Raw genomic sequence first — 20661 nt, 5'->3', positions numbered from 1 at the left:
AGCAGTTCTCGTCTAGGAATCCCCTTATTATAGCTGCGTAGCGCAAGAACAACCTATGTGGCGCTTGGCGAGAAGCTCAGTCAGTGTGCCGCGCGGAGCGTAGTATTTCGTGTCTCGGTGTGAATGTTTTCAGCTCTCATAAGCTGTTTCGTTGGTATACACATTTATCTTGTGATTTATTGTTTTAATTCTACATGTAGCGTTTCATATTTGTAATCAACATGTCCAAAAGAATTGTAGATCTTCCGAGTGATGATATACGGGATATTCTCGAGCTCAGTGAGGAAGATAGTTGTAGTGATTCTAGTTTAGATAGTAATGGTGAAACTATCCCGCTATTAGATGCTCCAAGCACGAGTGCTTCCGTCGGAGTAGGCCTGTTGCCTAGATGCCGTGGACAGGTGTCGAGTTCGAGCTCCGATGAGAGTAGCGAGTCAGAAAGTGAGAGCGATTTGCCTCCTATTCCGCCTAATGACTGGGATGTAAGGGGATGTAGGAGAGCCCGATTTCCAGCTACATATCAAAGTGGAATTCAGGGCGAACTTTTAAATAAAAAAGAACCGGACGAAATATATGAGCATTTCATTGACGATGAACTGTGCGAACTTATTGCAGAGCAAACAAATCTGTACGCTCAGCAGTCAATACAAGCTAGTATAGGAACAGCTAAGATGAAAAGGAGAAGTAGGGAGAGGGATTGGGTTCCTACTAACAAGGAAAAAACCGAGCTTGATAGCTGCAGTCGCTTAAGTGCGGCCAGTATCCAGTATTCGGGAGATAGTAGGTTCGAACCCCACTGTCGGCAGCCCTGAAGATGGTTTTCCGTGGTTTCCCATTTTCACACCAGGCAAATGCTGGGGCTGTACCTTAATTAAGGCCACAGCCGCTTCCTTCCCAGTCCTAGCCCTTTCCTGTCCCATCGTCGCCATAAGACATATCTGTGTCGGTGCGCCGTAAAGCCAATAGCAAAAAAAAAAAAAAAAAAAAAAAAATTATTTGGGATCTTTCTTCTTCAGGGTATAATTCAAAAGCCGAAGCTATCTCATTATTTTTCACGTAATAGATTGTTTGCTACGCCCGTCTTTTACGAGACCATGTCCGAGAAACGTGTTTTCCTTCTACTGAAATTTTTACATTTCTCAGATAATGAGGCTTACGATCGGCAAGTATCCCCAAAACTCTACAAAGTGAAGCCAGTTCTAGACATTCTTGTATCAAAATTTAAAATGTCCTATTTACCAGATGATCGTCTATCAATTGACGAAAGTTTACTCCTTTGGAAAGGTCGCTTGGGGTGGAAAAATGTACATTCCGAAGAAGAAAGCTCGTTTCGGGATGGAATCTTTTAAATTGTGTGAGGCTAAAACAGGATATGTGTGGAATATCCTGTGGTACACAGGCAAGGAAACTGAGCTAGTAAATGAGGTTTGTGGGGTAAATATTTCTCAGTATACCAAGCCCTCGAAAGTAGTGTTTGCCCTAGCCGAACCTCTTCTAAATAAGGGATATCTCATAGCTCTAGACAATTATTACAGTAGCCCGGAACTCTTCGATCAGCTCAATGAGTTTCAGACAGACGCTGTCGGCACTGTAAAATCTAACAGAAAAAATCTTCCGAAGGACGTCATGGGGAAAAAGCTGAAAAAAGGGGAGGTGGCTTTTGCCTATAAAAACAAACTCATGGCCTTGAAGTGGAAAGACAAGAGAGAAGTCTGCGTGCTGAGTAGTATTCATGACGCGGAAATGCGCACTGTTCTAAACAAGAAAGGAGAAACCAAAGAGAAGCCGGTCGTATGTATTGAGTACAATGACTCAATGGGAGGGGTGGACTTATCGGACCAATGTATCGTGCCATACAGTATGGCGAGAAAAAGAATGAAGAAATATTACCACAAGATTTTTAGACACCTACTGGATATAACAGTGTTCAATGCTTTTGTGATATACAAGAAACACGGCGGTAAATTCACTCAGCTGGAGTTTCGTATTCAAATTGTGCAGAAACTATTTCAAAAGTATGCGAACGCTACCCCTAACGCAGCCTTGCCAGTTCGATTAGTGAGACCCACACCCATTGACTTGTCAACTCGATTCTCGGGAAGGCATTTTCCAGATTTCAATCCAGCCTCGAAGTCAAGACTGCACGCAAATAAGAGATGCGTTGTTTGTGTGGCGAAAGGCCAGCGGCGGGACACTCAGTATTGTTGTGCAGTATGCAATGTCGCTTTGTGCCCCTCTCCTTGCTTCAGGCTATACCATACAGTTGAAGTATGAGCATTGCAAATATGCCAGCGAGTCTCAGGTTCCATACTCGGGGAATCTGAGAAGATCGTAGTCCACACTCTGTGACCGCTGTACATTCTGCGTGCCGGCAACTATCAGTGACCATCCTGAAATAGTTCTTTTCAATTTTCTCTCCAGTCATTTGTTATAGCTATTGAGTGTAAATAGTGTTGAACAGTGTAGTGTAATTTTGTGTAATGTGGTGACAAAATTGTGATGAATGAACTCATGAATTACTCGCTGCCCTCTTTAATGGCAAGTTATAGGCCTACGTGGTGAGTACATTTTTCTATTTTATTTCAGGAAAATGTGATATTTGAGTGAATGTGTCTGTATTATTTGGAGTATTTGATACTTTTTTATTTGTGTGTTACATATTTCAACGTTGAATTAATGTAAGCAACACAAATAATACTCCGAATCGAAGTAAATATGAAATGGCACATATGCAATTTTTGCACTGACACTGGATGGATTGAAAAATCGTTTCAATTGTAAATAATAGCGCAATTTACATCGCAACGTGTAACTTTATGCTAATTTTAACATAATAGAATATTTAAGAGGGTGTAGGTTGGCAAAAACTATTTCTTTTTTAAAGAAAAAATTTACTGAAAATGATTCCCCACTATGCAGGAAGTCCTCGTTTATGACCTCCCCACTTAACGGGTTAATGTATTAGTTCTTTCTTTAAGACATGCAGTGTTTTGACTAAGATGGAACCTTTTAACTGTATAATTTCTTGCATAGATGACAGGTCGATTGAAAACATCCTAGAACTAAGGAACTAAATAAGCTAGACTTAACAGAGAGCACAAGGATGATATCCAATATGTACACTAACATACCAATCAATTAAAATTAAAGAAAACAACTTGCTCAAGAAACAAACAAAATAATGAACTGTCTAAACACAACTTTAAACCAAAACTATTTTACATTCAGTGACAAAATCTATTGTCAAATGGAAGGGCTAACCTTGGACTCACCATTATCAGGATTAATAGAAAACATATTTCTCAATAACAGTGAAAAAAAGATGTCTTAACCACCCATTATCTAAAGGGATCCTACGCTGGAACACACACTTGGATGATGTGATATGCCCCTGGCACCGATGTTACAAATGTGCAGCACTCACTAGACAGACTGTATTTCTTACAGAGGTTAATCAAATGAACAATGCTCAAGAAACTAAAAGAAGTTTTTTAAATGTAACAGTCAGTAGAAATGACATCCTATCCTACAAAATTTGTTACATTTTGTTCTGCAATTACGTTGTTACGAACTGTTTTTGCTATCATGTAATTAACTGTTACTAGGTTATTATAATATTCTGGCAACATGTGGTGACCGAATGTTAGGCCGAATCTACTGCTCAATGACAGAGTACAGGTTTAACATCAATATTGCTGCTGCTGCCGATGATGATGATGATGATGATGATGATATTATTATTATTATTATTATTAACAACAACTAAACACTTTTGTGTGCAGTGGAATGTACCCTAGAGGGATCCGGGACTTAGAGGATGGTAACAAGATATGCAAGTAAATGAAGATCTTTTGATGATAATAATAACAACCTTTTATTAGAATATGGTATACATGTGTATACACAACCAACCAGCGGCTAAAAAGCATAACAAATATAACTCGATGGATCCTGAGACAAATATTGAAAGTGTATGGAACATGTTTAGTTTAAATACTTTATATAATTAATACAGATGCATAGACGTGGAAACACTTATCCCAAATCGTTAACAAGTCTCTTAAATTTAACTGAATAAGTAACACAATTCAAAAGAATCAACAGTGAGACCGATCAAACGATAGTTAAGTTCATCACAAGTCAGTCCTAAATTTTAAATACCTAATACCATACAATCGTACAAAGTTTCAAGCAAGATGAGGCGTGGAGGCAGTACAGGAATGAGGGAACCAAGAGACACGACTGACGTGAAAAGACTTCTAATAGAGTAACAGCAGGCACATGAAGATAGAATTTGCTTGAAGAGTGAAGGAGTTGAAAATACGGTAAAGCGTACAAGTCCAAGCTTGCATTAAGGATCAGTAGCCAAAAACACAAATGGATTTTAGTGCCATGTAATTGCGTGACTCTCCCAACTCCGTCATTACTTAGCATAGATTAATGCAACAATATTTATACATGACTTGTTCTCTATGTCTCACCTGAAACCAAAACAGTAGCAGTCGAAGGGACTAGAGAACCAGCTCTGTCCAATGTGGTGTGCTCGCACATCCAGTGGGGAACGGCCCCTCGTTCAACCTGCCCAGTCAGTGCAATGTAAAGCCACTAGCAAAAAAAAAAAAAACCTGCCCAGGTGCGCGAGGTGAGGTGTATCTATATGAACAACAGTTCATTCTAGTGTGTGTGAGACATTTGAATGACGTCAGGTGATCAGGAGAGTCAGCTGATCGTTCGAAATAGCGCTCAGTCTGTGGAGAACAAGTCTGGCAGATGGTAGAGCAATGTGAATGGCCTGTACACAAGGTAAGTCAGGGCACAACAGCACAAATTCACAGGAAACCCACCCAGACTTCACACACACACAATAAACAACAAATCCAACCACCTGAACATGCACAAATTAGCAGGACTGAATGCAATGTTGCACAGAGCAAGATCCATACAAATGAACACAACAGATTTCAAAATACACACTAACCTAACCTAACCCAACCCCATGGCTCTACAGCCCTTGAAGGGCCTTGGCCTACCAAGCGACCACTGCTCAGCCCGAAGGCCTGCAGATTACGAGGTGTTGTGTGGTCAGCACGATGAGTCCCCTCAGCCGTTATTATTTGCTTTCTAGACCGGGACAAAATACATACTATAAAAGCAAATAGCAAAAGAAAAGCACCCATGAAAACAACAAATATATAGCCCTCATACAAAACAGGCAACATTTTCAGAAAAATGGAGTCAAATAGCCTTCAGCTACAAAGACACATTAGGAAATGCAACTTGAAACAAAAGAGATCTTTTCTCCAAATCAGGAGTTGAAGGAATGTCTAGAACCATATATGTCAGCCAAACACATTTTCCACTCCAGGTAAAAAGAACAGAAAAGTGCAGTTACTTAAAACTGGCATTCAGCTTTCAGAGAACAGTATACAACAGCTCCCACCATTTCACAGACATTAACACAAATCTTAAAACTTTTCATATCAAAACTAAAAGCAGATAATTTAAATATATATATATATATATATATATATATATATATAAAATAAAAAAAAACATACTAACGCCAACAACCACTCACACCAGAAAAAATACCCCCTCTTTGTCCTACTAAATTAATTCTAATTTCAGCAAAACATTATTTCACGCTATTTTTCATTAGCTCTTAATTAACCCCACCAGAGGTGCAAAGTACTTCTCGAATGTGGGTTAGGTTGTAACTATATGTAGTTAGTTCTTTCAATCTATGCAGCAGCCTGGCACATAATCTAGGCTTAATAAGTACTCTAATTCATTATTGCACATTAAGTTCTGCTAGAATTGCTCCCCAGTACAACAGAAATTAAATTTTTACCAACTTAAAATATCGACAAACAAATCACAACCAATAAAATAAACCTGTTTGTTGTATTATCCCCTTCCATAAGCTGGGCGAAACTACTAAAAGATTGACATGCCTTTGGTTTTAATTATTTCTTTATAATACACACTGGTAAAATTCATCAATCACAATCTTAATTTTAAGTACAATCTTCAAACTTTGTAAAGCAGAAAATAGTTTACCTTTCCCCTCGGGTATGTTGTCTTCTTTTCGAATTTTGATATTTCACTTTACTCAGACCAAACCTTTTGATGGAAAGTTCTGTTGGTTTATTGTATGGTAATTTAAGTCCTTTTCTTTTTTCTTTATGATAAAATTTGATGACACTATATATCATCGCTCTCTGAACACTTATTAACAATAGAACTAGAAACTAAAAGATGATACATTTTTTAAAACAAGACAATCAGTAGAATTAACAACAACCTGTTGTACCAAATACTGGTATATTCAGTTGGCATTCAGAGAACAGTGTACAACAGCTCCCACCATTTCAAAGACATTAAGGCAAATCTTAAATTTGTACATGTCAAAAACAAAAGCTCTGCAGTGTGCGTAAACTGTCACCATAACATGGCAGGTCACCCACCTAATAATATATCGGCCCTATTTCTCTGACTGCAAGACACCTTCCTTCAACTAGAGGACAAGCCGCGTAATTCAACTGCCCGTTTATGTAGCAAACGATGCCACCTTTCCCGTGTTGGTTTATTTAAGATCACAAAAAATAGGAATAAAGAAACCCCCTGCATGGTAGCAGTGATACAGAACAGATACTCCCAACCTAGGAAACCGAACACCCAGCAGAGATTTAAGAGGACGAAGAGGTAGAGGGATGAGATGAGTCGCAGTTTGATACGGTGAATGTCTAAGGGGTTGGTGTTCACCTGGCAATCACTTTTCATCACACATTTCCGACAATCAAATATGGACCAGACAATGAGCAAAAATATGACTATGTTGACGACTAGTATGAAGCACACAGGGATGTAGACCAAAGTTAGATGATTTTTCCCATAGGGGTAGCAGTGGGGCGGACCGTACGTGTCTATGTCGGTGGCCAGGACAACTGAACACAGAGTGAAGGGACTGCCCCAGGCTACAAGCGCAGTTATCAACAGGTAATGAGGAACGTGGTCTAGAGCTTTCAGAGGATCCGTGAGGCGGCGGTACTGGTACCATGCTATGGCTAGCGTCCACATGTAGACGGCCAACAGGGAGAAGTGAGACAGCACCCCTGACGCAACACACAGAGCGCTCCACTCCTCGTGGTCGCCACCGGCAGCCAGCATCAAGAAGCTACACATGAGCATCAGCACAGCCATTGAGAAGTGAAGCTGGAGTTTCTTGCCGGTGCCTTTGCGCCACTCGGGTATTACAGCGGCTGTCACAAATATACCACACAGTCCCAGGATGGACAACGAACAGCCAATGATGCTTATGTACAGGAGCGGAGCAGGTTCCTCTTCTTCAGAACTACGTGTCTGGATCAGCCTGGTGAAGTGAGTCAGGTGTCCGCACATGCAAACGTCGTAATCCAGCCTCTTGCTCTCCTCCGCCAGCTCACAGCCTTTACTTGACCACGTTCCCTTGTTGTCATTGGCTTGAAAGTCCCAGAAGACGCATGGATTCTCGAGTCCTGTAATAACAAGAAAGTTACACTACAACATTGGCCCAGATGTTGTGCAAGGTCTATAAAAGTTGGAGAGGGGCACTCATTATCATTTACAACCAACAGTAAAGTCCAGCACTTCTGCTATCACTATGGGAAACATCGAGTGAACCCTGTCCAGTTGCCTTGGCTGATGTCATACCTGGAAGATCAGCGATACTAAGACCGCGATGGTAGCAGTGAATACCACCAGTTGGACAGAGTGGACAGTGTTACGTACCTACCAGACAACTTCTTTAGCTACTTCATTCCGATCTTGACCAGACTGCAGGCATCAGAGATGAAGTTGCTCAGGTCTCCTATCTAGAAGATCGGGTAGGACAAGGTGAGGAGGGAACCTGGTATTAAGGCACCTTCATTAGACCATCGCCTTCTGTTATGCACTACACGTCTCTCCACGCTTCCTGTACTTTTCAGCGAACACATGATGATTACCGTATTTCCTGCAGGAGTGCTGGCAGGATGTCATTTCTGCGTTTATAGCATCCAGGAAACCTATTGCTCAAGGCTGAGACTGTGGTTTTAAGTTTAAATTAGCTGGTGTTTCATACTGTAGTGCTAGTTTTCTTCAGAGTGGTATGTACGAGAATTTAGCATAATTCCAGAAATAGTTAAAGATATAATTACGTATAGTAGTCTGTATATATGTACATTTAAAATGTTACAATATTCATGTGCATGTAAAACTGCACGCCCGCTTACTGTGGTGATTAATTCGCACGACTTACTTTAATTGCATTAAGACCCAGCAAAATAACCAAGCTATATTATAGACTATTTTCATTCAGCTAATACAATGCATGGTCTACTTATAAAATCAAAACTGGCAATCATCTAATTACGGAATAATTTTTCACTTGCAGGTACCGGTATATTATTTACACAGTGGTTTATTGCTGTGTGCCGTATTGCAAAAGCCAGAGCAGGAAAAGTAAAGGCATTTTGTTTCACAAATTCCCATGTCATGCAGAGCTAAGACGGAAAAGGATGAAAAACATCTCAGGGGATAGTTTGGTTCCAAATTTTTGAATTCAGAACATCATTTATGTGTAGTCTGCATTTTGCTGAAGAATATTACCACCCCGGACTAAAAATAAGGAAATTGAAAGAAAATGTATTTCCTTCCATATTTAAAGATTATCCCGAGCATACTAGCAAGGCAACCAATAAGGAAACATGAACTAGGCCAAAACATTGGAAAGGAGAGGAAGAGAGAGGAGAACTTTGATGATGAATCAGGCATTTACGATAACAATGCTTATCTAGGTTGCCATCTAGGAGCACATTGGGTCTTTACCTAGGAGACACATCATGTGAAACAGGAATGACAGATCTGTCAAAGAAAGACTTAGTCATAATTCATTTATTTAAACACTTCGTTAATACTATTGGCAGTTTGTCATTATTAAAAGCCGTATATGTAATGGTTCTCTTCTTCAGTGGCGTAAAATTACCAACATACTCTTACCTGAGTTGAAACTGAAAAGAAATTGCATCCACTATAACAGAAAAATATAATTTCAATATACAAAGATAGAACCAACGTAATCAACCAAGTGATGTTCGTTGCCATCTGTGGGTATCGTAGAACAGTTTGTCCTCTTTACTTTCACCATTGTTGGTTATTCTCTTTCCAAGTATACTTCCTAATCCAGTATTTCCCGCACCACCTATCTTCATTCAACTGGATTTCCATTGTGTTTGTTTTGGATTTATTTATTTTAAGAGTTTACTTTTTTCTAAGACTCTGTCCACACCATTTAGCAAGTTCTTAAAAATTTCAGATATTGGTAAATGTCAGTGCTCCCAACCCAGTACTGATAGGGAAAGATTTGTGCAATCTCTTGTCATTAAAACTGCATTCTGAACAACAACACTACATTTCTCCACGTGTTCAGAGGGGCTGTCCCTTAACATACCTGACGGAACCTCTTTCTTGAAGAGGAGGCGCAAAGGGCCGTCCAGCGTCTGTCGTGTGCCGTTCACCGTCACACTGATGATGTGCTGTGGCTGGAAAGGGGATGACGAGTTTGCTCCGAACAGCTCTGGGGAAGTGAAGATGTTGATGACTAAGCGATGTCGACTAGACTCGTTGAAGAACAAGGAGTCGGGCAGCAGCACTGCTGACACCAAATCAGAGCCCAGAATATAACCCAGACTGTCTATCCTCGACAATGTTTGGATGTCCTGAAAAAGATAATACAATCCAAAGGTGTAAAAATTGTACTTCAGGCTTGCCTGCTCCAAGCTGCTCTGCTACAAGCAGGAGCTTTTTACAAAATATTCATTGCAGGTAACCTACTGGCTTACTTGATACCTGTTTATAAACATATGAACATTTTTCCCATGCTAGACTTGAGCCCTGTTATACTGCTAGAATAAATTCTCCACTTTTTAATTTTTCTTAGACTTCCAGACATGACAAGAGTGAACATGGAGCTTGCTATCGATGCGATGTGAATATGCCGTTATATGTTAGTATAGCTACATACTGCATCGACTACAGCTCTGTTGTAGTTAGAGCAGCAACCAGCAGGAAAATGAACAAATCAACCATAAAGGAACTGTTATCACTGCTCTTCCCAATTAACAGTCATTATCAAATGGGTAAAAAGTGATACCTTTACAAAGGCTGATCATCTTAGTGTTAGTGTAGTACTTACTCTCTCTCTAAGATTGGAAATCTTCATAGTTGCAACACCTCGGATAGCTGACAAACTGTCCCACAGAGAACCGTCTACATCCATGACAAGTGTTGCGAACTGGCTCTCCACAGACATTTCTGGGGGAGAAAGTTGTTATCAGACCAACATGCGTTACATGTAAGCTTTGGCAAAGCACTCTTTCTGATTATATTAGACATGTTTGCAAAATTAAGAAGTCATATCCATCGATACAGACACTAACAATGAAGTTCATTGCTTATGCATTAATAACTAGTTTGATAGAAGGCCGTTTGGGTTTAGGGAAGGTTATTCCACCGAACCTCAACTTGGAGGATTCCAGCAAGATATAGCATATATCCTAGATTCAGGAGATGAAATGGACTGTGTCGCTATTGACCTATCTAAGGCATTTGACAGGGTAGATTATGGGAGACTACTGAGAAAAATGAGTCCAACTGGACTAGAGAAAAAAGTGATTGAATGGGTTGTTATATTTATTTATTTATTTATTCCTGACTTACATTTGTGGCAAAATTAGAGCTCATGTCCCTCTCTTACACTTAACCACTATGACCAATAACATTTAAAAATGTAAACATAAAAGGAAGACATAGAAATTCTAAAAAAAGAAATAATACTACGGACAGATAATTCTAAGATTAAGTTAGGCCTACATATCAGTACAGCAATTAGTGTTACAATAATAATAATAATAATAATAATAATAATAATAATAATAAATGAAGAAAACCCATTCATACAACATACACACAATGACTCGCACAACTTACTTTTATGTTCCCAGGAAAACTTTCGGCAGGCAGATTTGAATTTATAGAGGAAGTAAGGTGCCAAATATCTATTGGGAGTGTATTCCAGAGTCTCGATGCAGAAACTAAAAAGGAATGATTGTAGGAATCCGTACGACTTAGTGGAATTTCAAGTAGGGAACCAGAACGGGTACTAATTTCATGGAATAACGAAAGGAAATTAAAATTAGAAGAGAGGTAAGTACGAGTGTTCGTCGAGAGCACTTGGTAAACAAGTGTCATTAGGTGAAAATTTGTAACATCTTTAGATTTTGGTATATGCATTCTCAAACAAATAAACCAACTAATTTTTCAATTCCCCCTTACAAGGATACATGTATCTCAAAAACTGAAGATGTTACAGTCATGATAATTGGTATTTGGAAGCCCCCCAAGGTTTTTTCCCGAAAACCAAAGAATACGTGTTTCTTTATTTTTAAAGGAGATTCCAAATACCAATTTTCACATCTGCAACATGATAAGTTTCTGAGATATACTGCAAATATGCTAATTTTAAAAATTCATCCCCTTTTTCAGTTCTCTTAACTTAAGTGGATTTTCCAAAAAAAATATTTATGTTTCTTTACTATTACAGGAAATCCCAAATACCAGCTTTCAAATCTGTAATATGTTACATGTCTGAGATAATTTTCAGATATAGTCTTTTTTAAAATTCCCCTCGTTTGTCACTCCTGTTCACCCCCTATTCATCGGATTATCCAAAAACACATAATACGTGTTACTTTATTTTCAACGGAGATTCCAAATTTCAATTTTCATGTCTGTAACTTCTTCAGTTTTTGAGATATAAAACTCCTCATAAAAAGTGTTCAAAAAATTTCCCCTATTTTTACCCCTTAATGGGATTTTCTGAAAACAAAAAATACGTGTTTATTTATTTTTAAAGGAGATTCCAAATACCAATTTTCACGTCTGTAAACTTTTTGAGATATAGATATCTTCATTTTAAAATTTCACCCCCCTTTTCACCCCCTTAGCGACAGAATATCAAAAAATCCTCCCTTAGCGAGCACCTACATGTTAATATGAATGTATCCCCAAAATTTCATTTCTTTATGTCCAGTAGTTTTGGCTCAGCGATGATGAATCAGTCAGGACAGGTTATTTTATATACAGTGGAACCTTGGATTGCGAGCATAATTCGTCCCGGCAACATGCTCGTAATCCAAATCGCTCGTATATCAAAGCAAATTTTTCCATAAGAAACTATTGAAACTCAGATGATTCGTCCACAACACAAAAACATTTATTCGCATAACATTTCTAAAACAAAATATAACGTAAAACAATTAAACTGCACTTTACCTTACAATAGAATCATTGTTGGTGTGAGGGAGACGAGAGATGACATTAGAAGAGTTACTGTGTAGCACGAATTTCACTATCGGAATCACCGCTATCAGTTGGCTCATTGGAAGTGTTTTTTCTCGTGCAACTTTAACGAGGAACCTGTCCAATGACTGTTGCTTTTGCCTCTTTTTGAGGATTTCACGAAAATGTGACATTGCATTGTCATTGAACAGATTCATCCACTGTAATCATCTCCTTCTTCCGACCGAATTCCTTTTTAGCCTTCTTTTCGTTCACAAGGCCCATCGTTGCAGAACAGTTATATCACAGATGACAGAAAGAAAACATGTACACTCGTACGGTGTTGACTATGCGAGCGAGGCACGCCAACTGAAGTCCAGCGCGGGAAATGATTACACACACTTTCCCAGGAAAGAGAGTGGCAGGGGGAGGGGAAAACAAAGGCACAGGGGAGGTGGAAACGTACGTAATCGTGATGCTCGTATTGCGAAACCTCACTCGCTTATCAAGTCACAATTTATTTAAAATATTTGCTCGTCTTGCAAAACACTCGTAGACCAAGTTACTCGCAATCCGAGGTTCCACTGTATATAGATGATATGAGTAAAGAACTGGAATCAGAGATAAGGCTTTTTGCGGATGATGTACAGAGTAACAAATAAGTTACAAGATTGTGAGCAACTGCAAAATGACCTCGACAATGTTTTGAGATGGACAGCAGGCAATGGTATGACGATAAATGGGGTTAAAAGTCATGTTATGAGTTTCACTAATAGGAAAAGTCCTCTGTTTTAATTACTGCAATGATGGAGTGAAAGTTCCTTACGGGGATCATTGTAAGTACCTAGGTGTTAATATAAGGAAAGATCTTCATTGGGGTAATCACATAAATGGGATTGTAAATAAAGGGTACAGATCTCTGCTCATATTTATGAGGGTATTTAGGGGTTATAATTGTTGCTACCACAAAGACGCACACAAAAAATGCTGTCAGTTGTGTACACTGTTATATTTATACATTATTTACACATTATACACACACAAACTAATAAACTGCCATCATGAACAAAACACTACAAAGAATAATAATAATAAGAAGAAAACTGCAACACGTGCATGTCAACCAACTACCAATGCAACAAATTCACACTCAATTAACGATGTACACTCACAACTCTTGCCAAAACAACTCCACTCAACCCTCAAGACTGCATCTTTATGTACATTGCCTGGCCAGGCTTCTAGAAGAATATGACACAACATGTTTTCTTGTAATTTCGAGAGCCTCCAATAGCCTATTTAGAATGAATGGAATTTTCTGTAACTCTCTAGTGCCAAAGACACATTGTTCTGGACTATCACCGTGTGTTACGCAATATTGCATTGGATTTATACATTGTATACTGTATACAGGCAATAATAAGTTATATATTATTAATTACATGTTCTTACCTTAAACAAACTCATTAATATACATACAGCAGGTGTTTCATGACCTAACCTCACAAATACGGTCACGATTTCACCAAATAAAGTCTGTACAGAGCTACATAAATAATAATACTACTACTAATATATATGTAAACAACTTCATAGCCACACCTCACAAGTCATAATAATAATAATAATAATAATACAAGCTCGTATTTCCATTGTTGACCCATGGGTTAGTTGATTTATTTATTGATTGAACGTCCATCATCAGCAAACAACTAAAATACGCATTAAGAGAGAAATACAGTGGCTGGTCTCTGTTCTTCTTCCTAATGAAAAACTGGGGAGATATGGAGATTGTGCTTGTCCTGTAGTGATTTTTCTTTTCTCCTCTTCCCACACCTGCCATTGATCAAATATCTCTCTCTCTATTTATTTATTCATTTAATTTTAATTTTTATTTTTTTAGCCAACATAGGCCTACTTAGTCAGGTTTATGGAGGTTTTCCTCGTTTTTGTCAGCCCAATAAAGTTTAATCCTTTTTGAACATAATTTTCTTTCTGCTTCTGGAATCACTCTTTCTATTCTCTGCTTGTTGATTTTTATCTGTAGCCTAGTGTGTTTATCTTTCAATATTTTGAGTGTATTGGTTTTGTATTTTAAATCTTCTATTGTAATATGCAACTCTCTCATGTCTTCTTTAAGTTCTGTGATCCATCTAATATCATTCTTACTCTTCCATAATTTTTCTATTATTTTTCGACTGATTCTATTTTCTGGTGATCGTATTACATGGCCTAAGAATTATATTCGTTCCTTTTTCATTGTGCTGGTCACAGGTTCTATTTCTTTATAAACTGTCTCATTGGAAGCTAGTCTCCAGACTCCGTTTACTTGATAATTTTTATTTAAACAGGTACTCACCATTTTCCTTTCTAACTTGAGTACTCTATCTATTGCAACTGTGTTTGTTGTTATGAATACTGTTTCACATGCATATGTAATTTGTGGCTGGGTGACTGTTTTTTATCCAAGGTCTGAAGCCTCCCTGGTATTCACCTAACTCTTCATCAAGTTGTTCTTTAATCCAATTATATAATATCTTAGAGAAAATCTTATACATGCAGTCAAGGATGGAAATACTGTTATAGATGTCTGGATTACTTCTTTCACCTGAATTGGATTAATGATAGCTGTTGTCCATTGTTCTGGGAATTTTTCTGATATCCAAATCTTCTGTAATATCATATGGAGAGATGTCTGAGTTGCACTGCTGGCATATTTCCACATCTCTGTAAAAACCTGGTCTTCTCCACACCATTTCTTTAAGCACTGTTTCAACTTCTTTTGCTGTAGGTGGGTTTATATTTTCTGGTTTTGTTTTTATCGTGGTATGTGTATCAATTAATAAGAGCTTTTCAGGTTCATCACTGTTCAAGAGCTTGTTAAATGCTTCTGCTTTATTTCTGTGTTTTCCTAATTGTTATGCGCTATTTTTCCACCTTTATTTTTCAACAATAATGTGGGGGGTGGGGGGGTGTATTTTGGCAATTGTTTACCAAAGGCTTTGTAATAATCTCTAGAACTGGTTGTGTAATAATTTTCCTCAATAGAGTTTATTAAATCTTTTTGATATTTTCTCTTAATTCTTTAATAGTTTGGGTGAATTCTTTTCTGACATTCTTGAGGTTCTGCATTCTGTTTAAGAATTGGTATTAGGTCATCTAAATTGTCTGATAGTCTTGTAATTTCTGTTCTTTGCCAATACTGGGCATTCTGGATCAAGTGATGAGGGTCGTATGTCCTTTTCTCTCCAACTCTATTTTGTCTTTTTTTTCTTAATGGAGTAAATTTAATTTTGATTTTAATTAAGTAATGATCTGAACCAGTGTCTGTTCCTCTTAGAACTTTGACATTGTGGATTTCCTTGTGAAAGAATTTGTCCATACATACATGATCTAGCTGCCATTCTCCTTTTGTCCAATCAGGATGTTTCCAAGTTTAAAGTTTGTGTGGTTTTCTTTTAAAATATGTAGATTTGGAGATTAGTCCATGGATTCTGCAAATTTCTATGAGTCTTTGGCCATTTCTGTTAGTATATTTATGACGAGCCCACTTTCCTACTACGTCTCGATACTTCTTTTCCTTACCCAGTTAAGCGTTAAAGTCCCCTATAAGGATCTTGATGTTATTCATATTTATTTTATTCATTGTCTGATCAAGGAGATCCCAGAAATTATCGACTTCTTGCAGAATTTTTGTTAGGAAATTTTTTTCATTGGTAGGGGCATGAGAATTTATGATGGTGTAAAGTTTGTTTGTGGTTTGTAAAGTCAGAATTGCAATTCTCGGTGAGATGGCTTTAAAATCAATTACGGAATCTATTATTTTCAAATTTACTATAAATCCTGTACCAAATGGGGGGCAATATTTCATGACCCTTGGCCTGGCTTCCCATTGTACTCTCTATAACCTTGAGATTCAAACGGATCTTCTATTAAATTTCTCATTTCTTGGAGCCCTACCACAAGAATATTTTCCCTATCTAATTCATCTGTGAAGTTCTTGAGCTTTCCGGTTTTCAGTAAGGAGTTTATATTGTACGCCACAATGTTGTTAATATGCTTATGTTTGATTCTATGTTTGTATATTTGGTTATATGTATGTATTTTTGAGTGTTCATATTCATTCTTGTCTTTTAGGTGACTACACACCGAATCCGATGTAGTCTTCTCCATCCTTAAGGGGTTGGATGGTGGAATTCTTTTACTAAAAAATTTTCCATATCTGACTATCAAACGTTATCAACCTTACAGTAAGTCGAGCAAGCTCCGATTTACAACTACGGTTGTTAGATGCAGAGGATATTTATTCAGCCGCCACTAACTTGTGAAACAGACACTGTTGGGGTATCGCCACTAACCTGTGGAACTGTCGTGCCCTTTATTGCCTCAAGATGTTTATTTTCTGGCTGTAATTTTACGGCTTTAAGCCAACCCTCCTCTTTTTTCCGGGCTTGGGATCGGCAACAGCAACTACTGAGTTACTTAATCCACCCAGCAGATACTGCAAGCATACTCTCTCTCTGTCTAGGGCTGATGACCTTAGATGTTAGGCCCCTTTAAACAACAAGCATCATCTCTCTCTCTATATATATATGAGGGTATTTAGGGGTTATAATTGTTGTTACCACAAAGATGCACACACAAAATGCTGTCAATTGAGTACACTGTTTTATTTATACATTATTTACACGTTACACACACACACACACACACACACACACACACACACACACGCACACACTCTCTCTCTCTCTAATAAACTGCCATCATGAACAAAACACTATGAAGAAGAAGAAGAAGAAGAAGAAGAAGAAGAAGAAGAAGAAGAAGAAGAAGAAGAAGAAGAAGAAGAAGAAGAAGAAGAAGAAGAAGAAGAAGAAGAAACACGGTGAAACCTTGTTAGTGCATTCTTCATTGACACGTTTCCCCGCTCAGCATGTCATAAATTCGAAGTCCCGATTTGCATAGTGTTATCTGTCAACCCTTGTTAAAAGGACGTGATATCCAACTCGGGTACTAGAAGAGGAGCGGTGGAAAGATCGAGTAAGGTGGAGGGCTTTGGTACACTACCCTACCCAGAGAGAATATAGAAAAGGGAATGGATGAAGAAGACTGGGAGGACACCAAAATGTTGAGTGGTATATTAAAGAGACAAACATATTCCATCACAGCCAACCGACCAAGTTAGAAAACCACACACGGAACAGAGAGAAAAGTAGGAGGTGAACTCGCAAAGTGTTATTTCATTTGACCCAACACCCACGTTCATGAACAAATAGAGAGTTCCGCCACTTTCGACATGATTATCTGTGGCGCTAGTTTGCATCTTTGCAGAAAAATTACCAATTAATATTTCTGCTCCATTTGTCCTAATGACGACGTATGTGGACAAATTCATAATGCACAAAAATGCCACACATCATCTTTGCCAACAGACCCCAGAACTGATCCTGCATCGAACTCATAAATAAGATGCTTTTTGAGGCATATTTTAAAATACCACAAAGAGATTTTCTTTTTAACTTGTAGGATAGTGCTGATGATTCTTTTACGCAAAGAATTTCCATGAAATGTAGAAAAAGATTTGACTTTCCAGTTCATGGATGCAGAGACTGGAAAGAGGCCTAGAATGAGATGGAGGAGCTCTGTTGTGGACTGTATTGCAAATAGAGGAGTCGATAGCAATAAAGTACTAGAAGAGGAATGGTGAAAAGATCGAGTAAAGTGGAGGGCTTTGGTCCACTACCTTACCCAGAGAGAATCTGGAAGAGGGAATGGATAAAGAAGAAGAAGAAGAGTAATAAATACAGCATTGGCAGCACCTTTCCTTACCCATCCTTCAAGAGCAGTTTATACTGTATTCATGCAAGTTGAAAGTGCAGGGGAGTGTTCGAACAGTTTGCACAGTATCACTATTAATTCGAAGAAATTAGGATGCTGTGATGACCACGTTGCGGACATTATCCCTAAATGTACGTTATATCATATGAAGTGTTGATTTTATGTTGTAACAAGACAGATGAGAATGGAACTGAAATTTTCTAAGACCACAAAGTCTACCCGGAAGGTATCTGAGCTATCTAACAACTGACTTCCGGAATGGCAAGCAAAAGCATATTTTGCTTGCAATAATTGTCGTTTATTCATATGCTGACTTCTAAGCTCAAGCTTGCTTACTGCTGGAAGAGCGACCTAGCGGAGGAACCGATGAACTAGGGGAGAGATAACACTTTTACCTTCTATTGACTGTGGATTCGAGGGGTTTGATTTTAATTCTGTTATATGAATAAGAATAGCCGACCCCATGGTGTAGGGGTAGTGTGCCTGCCTCTTACCCAGAGGCCCCGGGTACGATTCCCGGCCAAGTCAGGAGTTTTTACCTGGACCTGAGGGCTGGTTCGAGGTCCACTCAGCCTACGTGATTAGAATTGAGGAGCTATCTGACGGTGAGATAGCGGCCCTGGTCTAGAAAGCCAAGAATAACGGCCGAGAGGATTCGTCGTGCTGATCACATGACACCTCGTAATCTGCAGGCCTTCAGGCTGAGCAGCGGTCGCTTGGTAGGCCAAGGCCCTTCAAGGGCTGTAGTGCCATGGGATTTGGTTTGGTTTTGTTTCGTTTGGTTTGGTTTTTTATATGAGTAAGAATACATCTTGCAGTGGGATGGTGGGTCCCTGGCAAAAAATGAGGAAGGATCTCTCCTCTCTGCTACTTCATTTATCATAAAACATTATTTTTCTGTGATGCCAACATCTGAACTGCCTACCGAAATGCCACAATAATAATAAAATATTAAAATCTTAAACTGGCACAACATCCAAGGTCAAGTTCAGAGGGATCCTATGTGAATCTTTTGAGATTCAAACAGGGGTGCGACAAGAAGATGGACTCTTTTTTTTGCTATTTGTTTCACGTCACACCGACACAGATAAGTCTTATGGTGACGATGAGATAGGAAAGGCCTAGGAGTGGGAAGGAAGTAACCGTGCCCTTAATTAAGGTACAGCCCCAGCATTTGCCTGGTGTGAAAATGGGAAACCACGGAAAACCATCTTCAGGGCTGCCGACAGTGGGATTCGAACCCCTATCTCCCAATTACTGGATACTCGCCGCACTTAAGAAGATGGACTATTTCCCCTTCTATTCAACTGTGCTCTTGACAAAGTGTTTAGAGAGTGGCACCGCAAAATGCACGAAATAGGCGGTATTATTATTATTATTATTATTATTATTATTATTATTATTATTATTATTATTATTATTATTATTATTATTATTATTATCATATGGCATTTACAAGCATAATATGAAAAATTTACAATTAACATACAAATTAAAATATAGCTGTAATTAAACTAGAATGTCCAGCTTTGACAACTAGTCCACTGCTCTTGATGTCAATTCATGCAGAGCCCGTAAACCGTACTTAAATGCTGACAGTGGACAGCTCTCAACAACATGAAGCAATGTCTGCTTCTCAGCACCACACTCACATGCAGCACTTTCACAATATCCCCACTTTGACATCAAATATCGGCACCTGCCGTGGCCTGTTCTGAAACGGTTGAGTTTTTACCACTCATGTCGAGGAAGATCGAAACCTGGCACTTTCTTCGTTGGGTCTTTAATCAGAAAGGCGTTGGTGGGTAGACATTGTTCCCATCGCTGTCTCCATTCTGCTGTTACACTGAATTTTTCATAGGAGTGTAGATCAGTCCAGAGTGGATTCCTGGATTTCAACCTCATCACAGGTGGATCTCGTAAGGCATTGAACAAAAGTGAGTTCCTGTGTGCAAAGGTCTTCTTGAGCAACTGTACTTTCGCTGCTTTTCTCCTCAGATCTGGAGGAGCAATGTTTGCTAAAACAGGCAGCCACTGAGTAGGAGTGGACCTCACTGTACTAGTAACAACTCTCATGGTTTCATTGAGCTGTACGTCAATCTTGCTCGAATGTACGCTGTTTTCCCCACACGAGAGCGCAGTACTCACCAGCCGAGTATGCTAGAGAAAGTGAAGCAGTGCAAAGAGTGTTTGCATCTGCACCCCAGTTGCTGCCCGCTAGTTTATGCAGTAGATTTACTCTTGTGCTCAGCTTCTTTGACAGATTCGAGCAATGCTGTTTGAACGACAAGGATCGATCCAGTGTGACACCCAGATATTTTGGGAAGAAGTTGTGGGAGACTTCTGTTCCATTAAAACCACATGTAGCTTCCGATTAGCTTCCATGTTATGCAAGTGGAATGCTGTTACTTCCGTTTTACTAGGATTTGGCTGGGGTCTCCATTTGTGGAAATAGTCACACAT

The 20661-nt window shown here is 38.8% G+C and overlaps 1 protein-coding gene across 1 annotated transcript in view; it reads right to left on the bottom strand.

Annotated features, from left to right (window-relative positions):
• Positions 1–5546: 5546 nt before the first annotated feature.
• LOC136885904 (adhesion G-protein coupled receptor G6) overlaps positions 5547–20661 on the bottom strand; it is an 80515-nt gene continuing 65400 nt past the window's right edge. Inside the window, exons 11-13 of the mRNA XM_068230965.1 lie at positions 10214–10332; positions 9470–9737; positions 5547–7517 (exon numbers count right to left, since the gene is read on the bottom strand). Of these exons, the coding sequence (XP_068087066.1) occupies positions 6514–7517; positions 9470–9737; positions 10214–10332 (1391 nt within the window). The 3' untranslated portion in view covers positions 5547–6513. The remainder of the gene's footprint in view (positions 7518–9469; positions 9738–10213; positions 10333–20661) is intronic.

Source organism: Anabrus simplex, chromosome X (assembly GCF_040414725.1).
Source record: "Anabrus simplex isolate iqAnaSimp1 chromosome X, ASM4041472v1, whole genome shotgun sequence".
In the NCBI taxonomy this organism is placed as follows: Eukaryota; Metazoa; Arthropoda; class Insecta; order Orthoptera; family Tettigoniidae; genus Anabrus; species Anabrus simplex.
This window is presented reverse-complemented; position numbering and strand designations above follow the sequence as displayed.